General features: G+C 43.3%; 1 protein-coding gene across 1 annotated transcript in view; it reads right to left on the bottom strand.

Annotated features, from left to right (window-relative positions):
• Positions 1-713: 713 nt before the first annotated feature.
• LOC113812339 (uncharacterized) overlaps positions 714-12639 on the bottom strand; it is a 26830-nt gene continuing 14904 nt past the window's right edge. Inside the window, exons 11-16 of the mRNA XM_070116110.1 lie at positions 6603-10715; positions 5554-5676; positions 4358-4489; positions 3677-3913; positions 2616-2744; positions 714-2070 (exon numbers count right to left, since the gene is read on the bottom strand). Of these exons, the coding sequence (XP_069972211.1) occupies positions 1931-2070; positions 2616-2744; positions 3677-3913; positions 4358-4489; positions 5554-5676; positions 6603-10715 (4874 nt within the window). The 3' untranslated portion in view covers positions 714-1930. The remainder of the gene's footprint in view (positions 2071-2615; positions 2745-3676; positions 3914-4357; positions 4490-5553; positions 5677-6602; positions 10716-12639) is intronic.

The following is a 12639-nucleotide window of genomic DNA, read 5'->3' as shown; positions in this document are numbered from 1 at the left end:
AGAAATTGAGATGCTTGGTGTTAATATCAACAAGAACCTGACTTAAACAGGACATGCATGCAATATTCTTTAAAAACTGCATCTAAATTTGTATGTGTGTAGCATCTTTCATCTGGATGCTAGTGGATGTGAGACATTATAAGCCTGAGGTGAGACCCGCCATTGAGTACTGCCCTCTTGTATGATCGCCGTGTCCTCCATCGAATCTGAACCTTATGGACATAGTCCAAGACAGCATAACGACTGATTCAGACGAGACAGATGCCAGAGCAACATGCAACACCGTAGCCACTGCAACAACGTCGGGATTCTTCTGCGTTGTGCGGGATGTATGATGTTCACAAGCAACAACTCCTCACCTGGCGCGCTACTGGTCCTCCCAAACCCCCACGTGAGCCCTGCAGTACCAAGACTGGTCATAAGCGAGGAAGTATACTGGAATTGTGAAAGAACCTTTTGTCAAGGTTAATGGAGGACTTTAAGAGAGAGAGAGAGAGATAGAGCGAGGGAAAGACAAAGAAAGTGAGTTAGAGAGAGTCAAAAGAGAAATAAAATCAGGTGTTTTATGCAATATATATCTATTCAAACGTGCTACTGTACTTCTATCAATATACCTGGTACACATCGCTCACCCTAAGTATACATTAAGTGAGTTTTAGCCTTTATTTTAGAGTAAAGATGAAAATGAAAGTCATCTCGTTTTAAATGTTTTATTAAATAAATTACATCAGTAATCACATGGTTATTCTTCCTTCCTTCGTATGGATAATCAACTGAAAAATCAATAAATCTTCAAAAACAATGTTCGTACACAATTTAGATGAACATCATCAATAATGCCATTCAAACCACGGAAAAAATTAGATGGCGAACCACTATTTCTTTGATTCATAAACACGTGCTTTCATACAGAAACCAAAGGAAGAATGGAAACAATATGTACCTTTCTGTCTGACTATCTGTGAACCAAATTTCACTGAGAACGCATGAAATTCAAAACATACAGCAAAGATCCAAAATTAGATCTATCCACAATAGAACCAAGCATAAGACTGCCACCCCATTAGTGCCTTTGACTAGTCTGTCTCCCGGGATGAAAATTCAAGGCTACCTAATTATTTACACCAATTTACACCAACACTTTCTCGGGCAAATGTTTTACGTTTTCCGCCTAAAGTGGAGGTTTCTGAGTGCATCGACTTTGACCGTCTTCGTTAGTCAGATTTCTGTCTTGATCTTGTGCTAGTCAAGATCTTTAAGACTAGGTTGCTTTTATTGGTAGATAATGACATTTAAAATAGCGTAAGTATACCTTGTTTGTTGTTTACGATATGGCTCTTTTACATAATTACATAAGCATAATCTGTTCTGATTGAATAAATAAGTCTCTTGGATAACTCCATGTCTGCTTCTCTGCCAGGCTGATGCAGAGGAGTAAAGTTTGAAGGGATAAGTTCTATAAATGATCAGGCCTTTAGATATGAAAGCTGAAAATTAATTGCAAATCCAGAGCTGAGGATTATCTTAATATATATCTCATCAAGTTAAGAACGCATACCCAAGATCGCCCTGTTGATATCCTCTTAAGAAATCAAATCAAAAGATTCCTTACTGCATATCCTACAACCACTGAAATCAAAACTAAAAAGATTTTTTTACCAGCATAGAAAGTTAAGATTTCCCTTGATGCATGCCCTGAATATTTAGATATACAAATCTTCAAATATCCCATCAATATCCACCTTAGGAATCAAGACTAAGGATTCCCCTATTGCACATCCTACCAGTTTAAGAACACAACGCTAAAAATGTCCTAAAATCTTAGGGGAAACAGACCTTAAGAATTCCCCTACTGCACATCCTACCACCTTGGTAATCAAAACAAAAATCTCCTTTCCCATATCCAATGTTTATCCTACCCACCTAACACTCACTTTGCCTTCAGGTACAGGCAGCACGTGCAGTCCTTCCCCGGGCACAGCTCAGGCACGGAACCCAGGAAGGAGGGGCACACCCGGGAGCACCTGCCACCTACCCTGAGGCACTCCCCTTGGGCACACGGGGACGGGTCTGCAAAGGAAGGGGTACGAGTTGGATGTGGAGATGCACTGGGTACGAAAGGATGGCCTTCAAATTGTCTTTGATGTGCATGTTTATGTATGAGGTTCATGTTTTGGTGGCCGGAATAATAATTTACTTTTGAAAATGTGTAGGTGAGTATGTACTGCGCAGTATTTTCACTTACACATATGTGCGATATTTTCTGTGACATGAATTATAGTATATGTTACACATAACTCTCTTCCATTTCATCTGCACACGCACATGTGCTCGAGTGTGTGTGTGTGTGTGTGTGTGTGTGTGTGTGTGTGTGTGTGTGTGTGTGTGTGTGTGTGTGCGTGTGTGTGTGTGTGTGTGTGTGTGTGTGTCTGTGTCTGTGTCTCTGTGTGTGTGTATGTATGTGTGTGTGTGTGTGTGTGTGTGTGTGTGTGTGTGTGTGTGTGTGTGTGTGTGTGTGTGTGTGTGTGTGTGTGTGTGTGTGTGCGTGTGTGTGTGTGTGTGTGCGTGTGCGTGTGTGTGTGTGTGTGTGTTGTAACTTCATCCAGGCAACTTACCGCTGACGCAGCAGACGCAGTTTCCCTTCCCGCATATACCCTTCAAAGCCACTTCTCCGTCTGAGCAGGAATTACTGCAGTATCCGGAATGTTCCAAGCACTTCGGCGTCTTCCACCCACAGGGTTTATCTGGAGAGAAGTTGAGATACGTGTAACATGTATCAGATGGCATCATCAGTGTGGCATGGGGGGGGTGTCCATGGATAAACAACATTCCTGCTCTCATCGTAGTTACTTTTAATATCATGATCATCACTGCTATCACTATAATCATCATTACTATCACCATCATAAACAGTAATGATAGTAATACCCGACCTGCTAATAACAGCAGTAGTTATTACCATGTTTAGTGGATATATGCTGTGCAGAGCCAGCCTTAGCTTGACGGATGCCTCATGAGTACCCAACAATGATGCCTTGCCACTTCGGCCATTAAAGTACTGACCTGGACTCTCTGTATAATTGTACTTAGTTTTCTTTACGTTATAAAGTGAGCCACATCTAATGCGGTGTTGTTTTAAGCTCTTAGAATTTTATACACGTTCAGCAAATAATTGTAGTTATTATTAATTAAATTTCAGTTTTATTGCGTTTGCCAGAGAGGTAACTGCATCTAGCTTCTAGTTTAAGGTGTCTAAGAAAATATTAATTTAAGAAGAAATATTACGTATACTCTATTATTTAGTAAATTGAACTGAACAATATATCTTTTTTATTAACAACACAGATGTTTCAGCTTTTTCGCAGAAATCGATTATACATAATTGCCTTTTCCTATAAAATGCTTCACAAGAAAATATAAATAAAATATAAAAAGCGAGATCCACTTGTGCAGCTGTCATACCGCACGATTAGGTAATGCTTCGGAATAATTTTGCAATATATTTTTCATGTCTTGATCGACTTATAAATGATAATTATTGCTTATACATATGTGCGTCCGTTCGCTTATGAGCATTATATAACACCACTTACAGCGAATGCAGCAACAAACATACCGTGAATACAAAGATTTCGGAGACAAACCAGAACCCAAAAGCTGCCTGTCCAACCCCCACCTGGGACGCAGCAGACGCAGCTCCTATCACACCAAGCGCTGTATGCCGTGCCCTCGCAGTGTGCCTTGCTGGGGACGCAGAGACCTCCTCTCGACGCACACTTCCTTTTCGCGCGACACCCACAGCAGACGCACCCGGCCTCGCATCGATGTATTTCCAGTTCGGTAGAATCGCACTTGGATTTGCAGGAGCCGTCGTAGAGCTTTCTGCACGTCCTGTTGTACTGGGCTCTGCAACCTGTCCAGAGGAGAGGCGGTTTCCTTGGGTCAGACTTCGCAAATCGGCCGCTTTTGGTTTGTGTACGTGTGGTCCTCTCCTCCCTCCCCCATACCCTTTCTCTCTTCTCTCTCCCCCATCCTTCCTCTCCTCCCTCACCCTCATCCCCCTATCCCCCTACCTCCTCCTTTGCTGTGGTACGATTGTACTGTTGTATGTTTAGGAATGTATACATGGACTGGATTTTTTATATCTCTAACATTATTTTTTTACGTATTAATTTTTTTATTTTGATTGTTTAGTGTGTTATCATCATACCATGTCGATTTTTAAAAACTAATATCACGTAAACAATATACATTTCCTTTGCATTATCACAGGAACGAAATATTTAATAGTAAGATACCATTACATTTTACCCATCCCTGCCCGCATCAGTACTTCTCCGTTCAACAACATACTTACTAATGCAGCAGCCACAGCCAGGGCAGGCCGTCAGATCCACAAAGTCACAGACTCTTAAACCCTTCAGATCAAGAATCTGACAAGCACCGCCCAGTTTCTTGCACTTCCAGGACGTCGAACTGCACTTGCGGGCTAAGAATACGATACGAAGGTGGTTTTTCATTTCTGTTTTATTGTGGACATGATTTATTTCAGTTGCTATTGGCCTTAATTTATTTAGGCAAGCTTGTATGTGGAAAAGTGGAAATGGACAAAGAAAAATAAATATCTGCAGGGAAGTGCTTCGCTAATGGAAAAATAATACATTCAAATAAGAGAGAAAAACACTATCTACATCATAAGCAAACTACCTTTTCCTAAATGCCCCCCCCAAAAAATATATATATATACATATACATATACATTAGCAACTGTACCAACCATTCACTACATTCCACTACAAAAAAAGGTATGAACGCGAATCTTCACAATACAAGAGACAATCATTCTCATCCACACCTTCTCTCCATTTGTCGCTATCAACACACCACACAACCTTCCCAAATACCAAAAAAGGAATAGGAATAAACAAAGGAAAATCATATATATTAGTAACCCATCCATTCACAACATTCCACTGTAGAAAAAAAGGTATGAACGTGAATCTTCACAATACAAGACACATTCATTCTCATCCACACTTCCACATTTGTCGCTATGAACACACCACACAACCTTCCCAAATATCAAAAAGGAATAGGAATAAACAAAGGAAAATCATATATATTAGTAACCCATCCATTCACTACATTCCACTGTAGAAAAAAAAAGTATGAACGCGAATCTTCACAATGCAAGAGACAATCATTCTCATCCACACCTTCTCTCCATTTATCGCTATCAACACAGAACACAACCTTCCCAAATACCAAAAAAGGAATAGGACTAAATAAAGGAAAATCACATATATTAGCAACTGTACCTACCATTCACTACATTACACTCTGCAAAAAAAAGTTATGAACGCGAATCTTCACAATACAAGAGACAACCATTCTCACCCACACCTTTACATTTATCGCTATCAACACAGCACACAACCTTCCCAAATACCAAAAAGGAATAGGATTAAACAATGGAAAATCACATATATTAGCAACTGTGCCAACCATCCACGGCCTCACACATCGGTCAGAGGCGCAAAACGGATCACTCACTGGAGACGCAACACGTGCAGCTGCCTGAACAACGAGAGAAGCCCCTCTCGTCGGCGTGGCACTCAGACTGGCACTCCCCGCCCATCCAGGAACAGGAAGGGACGGCCTCGCAGAACGGGAATGCTGGAATGGGAATGGGAATGGGAAGAGGGATAAATGAGGATTAAGATGCGCGAGGGGAGTCTAAATTGTTATTTTTATTTATTTATTTATTTATTTTAATGATAGAAATAGAAATTATACACGCTCGCAAAACGGGAATGCTGGAATGGGAATGGGAAGAGAGACAGATGAGGATTAAGATGCGCGAGGGAGTGCAAATGATTTTTTATGATAGAAAAACGAAGACAATTATACACGCTCGCAAAACGGGAATGCTGGAATGGGAATGGGAAGAGAGACAGATGAGGATTAAGATGCGCGAGGGAGTGCAAATGATTTTTTATGATAGAAAAACGAAGACAATTATACACGCTCGCAAAACGGGAATGCTGGAATGGGAATGGGAAGAGGGATAGATGAGGATTAAGATGCGCGAAGGGAGTGTAAATGATTTTTTTTTTAATGGTACATAAACGAAGAAAATTATACACGCTGTAATTTAAGGTGTCAGTGTTACAAGTATAAATCATTTTATCGTTCTTATTATTGTCTTTATTATTTCCGTTAAATGTTTAGCGTCATCATGATCATCGTCACTCTGTCTAATGATCGCTTATGAGCATTATTTACCACTTACATTATTTACCACTTACATTATTTACCACTTACATTATTTACCACACATTATTTACCACTTACATTATTTACCACTTACATTATTTACCACTTGCATTATTTACCACTTGCATCATTTACCACTTACATTATTTACCACTTACATTATTTACCACTTACATTATTTACCTCTTACTTTATATACCACTTACAGCAACATTCACTGTACCAACTGTGATTTATAGAAAGTAAATTTAGGAAAGGATATCCAAAGTCAGTGTAATTTCACCCCCTTATTTTTGAGGGCGGGGAGGGGGGGGCAAAATACTCACGCGTTGTTGATGTAGAAATTGTGGTTGAAGTAGATGTAGTGACTGATGTTGATGTAATGGAGGTAGAAGTAGTAGTAGACGAAGTGATTATGGTACTGGATGTAGTTGAAGTGGTAGATAAAGGCTTGGTTGTTGACGCAGACGTAGTAGTAGAAGCTGATGTAGATGATGAAGACGTAGGAATTGTAATTGTTGTAGATGGCGTGGTAGAAGTAGATGTTGTGCTAACTCGAGGTGTTGTCGTAGTGGTTGGCGAAGTGAGCGTGGCTGTGGCGGTTGAAGTGAGGGTCGTAGAAGTAGATTTTGTGGTAGACGTAGATATGGTTCCGAGTAAGTTGGAAAGCACAGGCTTGGGTTGGTCGGTGGCTGCTGTGGTAGAGGAAATTGTGGTGGGGGCTGTAGCTGTGGTAGATGGAGACGAGGATGTTGTGGTGGAGGAAGATGTGGTTGTTGCAGTCGTGGTAGATGATGTAGTAGTTGTAGATGTTGACGTGGAAGATGTAGACGTGGTAGATGTGTATGTGGAAATTGTAGATGTGGTAGTTCTAGACGGGGCAGATGTAGATGTGGTAGATGTAGACGAGGTAGATGTGGATGTGGTAATTGTAGATGTGGTAGATGTAATTGCACCTGTGGTAGATGTAGATGTGGTAGTTGTAGATGTGGATGTGGTGGTTATAGACGTGGTAGATGTAGTTGTAGACGTGGTAGATGTGGACGTTGTAGATGTAGATGTGGAAGTTGTAGACGTAGTAGTTGTAGATGGGGACATTGTAGATGTAGTTGTGGACGTTGTAGATGTGCTAGATGTAGATGTGGTAGTTGTAGACACAGTAGATGTAGATGTGGCAGATGTGGACGTGGTAGATGTAATTGTAGTTGTGGTAGCTGTAGACGTTGTAGATGTAGATGTGGTGGATGTTGATGTAGACTTGATAGATGTACGCATGGTAGATGTAGCCATGGTAGATGTTATATTAGATACAGAATCGGAAGGCGTAAGCATGTTAGATGCTGGCATTGTGGATCCAGCCATGGCAGACATAGGCCCAGTAGATCCACCAGCCATGGCAGACACAGGCACAGTAGATCCACCAGTCATGGCAGACACAGGCACAGTAGATCCAGCCATGGCAGACGTAGGCACAGTAGACCCACCAGCCATGGCAGACATAGGCACAGTAGATCCAGCCATGGTAGACACAGGCACAGTAGATCCAGCCATGGTAGACACAGGCACAGTAGATCCAGCCATGGTAGACACAGGCACAGTAGATCCAGCCATGGTAGACACAGGGACAGTAGATCCAGCCATGGTAGACACAGGCACAGTAGATCCACCAGCCATAGCAGACATAGGCACAGTAGATCCAGCCATGGTAGACACAGGCACAGTAGATCCAGCCATGGTAGACATAGGCACAGCAGATCCAGCCATGGTAGACACAGGCACAGTAGATCCAGCCATGGTAGACACAGGCACAATAGATCCAGCCATGGTAGACACAGGCACAGTAGATCCAGCCATGGTAGACATAGGCACAGTAGATCCAGCCATGGTAGACACAGGCACAGTAGATCCAGCCATGGTAGACACAGGCACAGTAGATCCAGCCATGGTAGACACAGGCACAGTAGATCCAGCCATGGTAGACACAGGCACAGTAGATCCAGCCATGGTAGATACAGGCACAGTTGATCCAGCCATGGTAGACAGAGGCACAGTAGATCCAGCCATGGTAGACACAGGCACAGTAGATCCAGCCATGGTAGACACAGGCACAGTAGATCCACCAGCCATAGCAGACATAGGCACAGTAGATCCAGCCATGGTAGACACAGGCACAGTAGATCCAGCCATGGTAGACATAGGCACAGTAGATCCAGCCATGGTAGACACAGGCACAGTAGATCCAGCCATGGTAGACACAGGCACAGTAGATCCAGCCATGGTAGACACAGGCACAGTAGATCCAGCCATGGTAGACATAGGCACAGTAGATCCAGCCATGGTAGACACAGGCACAGTAGATCCAGCCATGGTAGACACAGGCACAGTAGATCCAGCCATGGTAGACACAGGCACAGTAGATCCAGCCATGGTAGACACAGGCACAGTAGATCCAGCCATGGTAGACACAGGCACAGTAGATCCAGCCATGGTAGACATAGGCACAGTAGATCCAACCATGGTAGACACAGGCACAGTAGATCCAGCCATGGTAGACACAGGCACAGTAGATCCACCAGCCATAGCAGACATAGGCACAGTAGATCCAGCCATGGTAGACACAGGCACAGTAGATCCAGCCATGGTAGACATAGGCACAGTAGATCCGGCCATGGTAGACACAGGCACAGTAGATCCAGCCATGGTAGACACAGGCACAGTAGATCCAGCCATGGTAGACACAGGCACAGTAGATCCACCAGCTATAGCAGACATAGGCACAGTAGATCCAGCCATGGTAGACACAGGCACAGTAGATCCAGCTATGGTATACACAGGCACAGTAGATCCAGCCATGATAGACATAGGCACAGTAGATCCAGCCATGATAGACATAGGCACAGTAGATCCACCAGCCATGGCAGACATAGGTACAGTAGATCCAGCCATGGTAGACACAGGCACAGTAGATCCAGCCATGGTAGACATAGGCACAGTAGATCCACCAGCCATGGTAGACACAGGCACAGTAGATCCACCAGCCATGGCAGACATAGGCACAGTAGATCCAGCCATGGTAGACATAGGCACAGAAGATCCAGCCATGGTAGACATAGGCACAGAAGATCCAGCCATGGTAGACACAGGCACAGTAGATCCACCAGCCATAGCAGACATAGGCACAGTAGATCCACCAGCCATGGCAGACATAGGCACAGTAGATCCAGCCATGGTAGACATAGGCACAGAAGATCCAGCCATGGTAGACATAGGCACAGAAGATCCAGCCATGGTAGACACAGGCACAGTAGATCCACCAGCCATAGCAGACATAGGCACAGTAGATCCACCAGCCATGGCAGACATAGGCACAGTAGATCCAGCCATGGTAGACATAGGCACAGAAGATCCAGCCATGGTAGACATAGGCACAGAAGATCCAGCCATGGTAGACACAGGCACAGTAGATCCACCAGCCATGGCAGACATAGGCACAGTAGATAAAGCCATGACAGACATAGGTACAGTAGATCCAGCCATGGTAGACATAGGCACAGCAGATCCACCAGCCATGGCAGACATAGGCACAGCAGATCCACCAGCCATGGCAGACATAGGCACAGTAGATCCAGCCATGGTAGACATAGGCACAGTAGATCCAGCCATGGTAGACATAGGCACAGTAGATCCAGCCATGGTAGACACAGGCACAGTAGATCCAGCCATGGTAGACATAGGCACAGAAGATCCAGCCATGGCAGACACAGGCACAGTAGATCCAGCCATGGTAGACATAGGCACTGTAGATCCAGCCATGGTAGACACAGGCACGGTAGATCCACCAGCCATGGCAGACATAGGCACAATAGATCCAGCCATGGTAGACATAGGCACAGTAGATCCAGCCATGGCAGACACAGGCACAGTAGATCCACCAGCCATGGCAGACATAGGCACAATAGATCCAGCCATGGTAGACACAGGTACAGTAGATCCAGCCATGGTAGACACAGGCACAGTAGATCCAGCCATGGCAGACATATGCACAGTAGATCCAGCCATGGTAGACACAGGCACAGTAGATCCACCAGCCATGGCAGACATAGGCACAGCAGATCCACCAGCCATGGCAGACACAGGCACAGCAGATCCAGACGTGATGAATGCAGACATGGCAGAGGGAGCCATGGCATATGCATGGTTCTTCTTCGTTTCCGTCACAGGCATGTTTAGAATCCCAGCGTCTTGCCTTGACGCTACAACTGTAGTTGTGGTGCTTAATACAGCTGTTGTGGTTGATGTCGCGACTGGTGGTTTTGTAGCCGTCGTGGTGCTAATGGTTATGGTTGTTTTGTTGTGCGTGGTTATTATCGTGCTTTTCGGAGTTGCTGGCATCGTGGTGTTAGATGGTGTGGTGGAAGAATTTGTTGATTGGGGTGAATCTGAAAGAAGGAAATTGTTGATTGATTATTGAACTTATAGAGAGAGAGTGGGTGGGAGAGAGAGAGAGAGAGAGAGAGAGAGAGAGAGAGAGAGAGAGAGAGAGAGAGAGGGAGGGGGAGAAGGGGAGAAAGAGAGAGGGGGGGGGAGAGGGAGGGAGGGAGGGAGGGAGGGAGGGAGAGAGAGAGAGAGAGAGAGAGAGAGAGAGAGAGAGAGAGAGAGAGAGAGAGAGAGAGAGAGAGAGAGAGAGAGAGAGAAATAGACTGATTGATAGATATTCATAATGATATAGGTCTGATGACCGTTATCAGTCTAAGTGGAACATACAATCCCTATCTCACTTTATATTGGTCTCTCTCTCTCTCTGTCTCTCTTTCTCTATCTATCTATCTTCCAATTCATCTATCTATATGTAGATGTGTGTATATGTGTGTGTGTGTGTGTGTGTGTGTGTCTGTGTGTGTGTGTGTGTGTGTGTGTGTGTGTGTGTGTGTGTGTGTGTGTGTGTGTGTGTGTGTGTGTGTGTGTGTGTGTGTGTGTGTGTGTGTGTGTGTGTGTGTGTGTGTGTGTGTGTGTGTGTGTGTGTGTGTGTGTGTGTGTGTGTGTGTGTGTGTGCGTGTGTGTGCGTGTGTGTGTGTGTGCATCCCTACACCAATGCAGTTCTATTTGTACACTTTGAAATATATGTGAAAACTTCCTCGACATACTGGCAATCACTTCTGATTTACATAAAAAAATGTGACTTGTGTTGGCAGTAAAAAATCCAACGCCATGGGGATATATACTGACCTATTACCTAGAAGTAATTTGAAGAGAAATACTCTTGACAAATGTGGAAAGTTGTAAATGCGAATGAATTTTTCACTCTCACAACACCAGATGTGTAATTACACATTTCACATGGTAAGGATGTACCTTCTTATCAACTGTTTTTTTTTTTTTTCTAATAATAATAATAATGGTAATAATAATAATAATAATAATAAGAAGAAGAAGAAGAAGAATAAGAATAATAAAACTACGACCCAGCGGACACAGAGGACCAAGCACTGACTCGAGGACAGCGCTGATCTCAACGCCTCCAAGAAAACACGACTGCTTGCTGCCTTGAGCTTCCCTTGCCGAATGTAAACAAACCAACATCGCGACGCAATCCGGCCACCGAGGTAAGCATTCGGTAAAGGTGAATCCGTTGAGACAGCTCTGAACAATTGAAACAGGCCGGGCCACATATATGCCAGCCTTGGGAGATGTAGTCCTCGCTAATCTGACTGAACTAAACCGTGAAACGATGAGTATGTGTTTTTGTTTTTCTCTCTCTTTCTTTCTTTTGTCTGACATTTTCTTTGATTCCGAGTCTGTTTCAAGTGATTTTCTTCGTTTCATGAAATTCAAAACAAGGACGAGGAAAAGGTTACGTTGAAGTCGCCCAACTATTATCTATTGTCAAAATTGTGTCCGAATGCTCCAACGTTTTGGAATAGTCTTCGTAACAGGTAAATGACTAGTAGAAGGTTGTTTACATATCCAAGGGATACCCTCCTTCTACATCACGTTTTCTTTTCTTTAATATTACTCCTAAATTCATATTGACTAACATAAGTACACACTACACGTGAGAGTATGGCCCATGTGAATCCCAAAATCCCAAACCACGAATTCTTGCGAGTACTCCCAATATACTTTGATTTCTTGGAGTGTGTGTACCTCGAAGAAAAGGACTTGGGTTCGGATGTTGACTTTGATGAATTAATGATTTATACATGGAACACTTGGAGAAAATTCTATGATGTAGGTGGTGACAAAATTCATCATTATCATCATAATTATCATTATTATTATTGTTATGGTTACTACTTTTTATGATTACTTTTATTATCATTATTACTGTTACCATTATTATTATTATTGCTATTATTATTATTA

The sequence above is a fragment of the Penaeus vannamei genome, chromosome 38 (assembly GCF_042767895.1).
Source record: "Penaeus vannamei isolate JL-2024 chromosome 38, ASM4276789v1, whole genome shotgun sequence".
NCBI classification, from domain to species: domain Eukaryota; kingdom Metazoa; phylum Arthropoda; class Malacostraca; order Decapoda; family Penaeidae; genus Penaeus; species Penaeus vannamei.
Note: the sequence above shows the minus strand (reverse complement) of the source record. Positions and strands in the feature narration are given on the sequence as shown.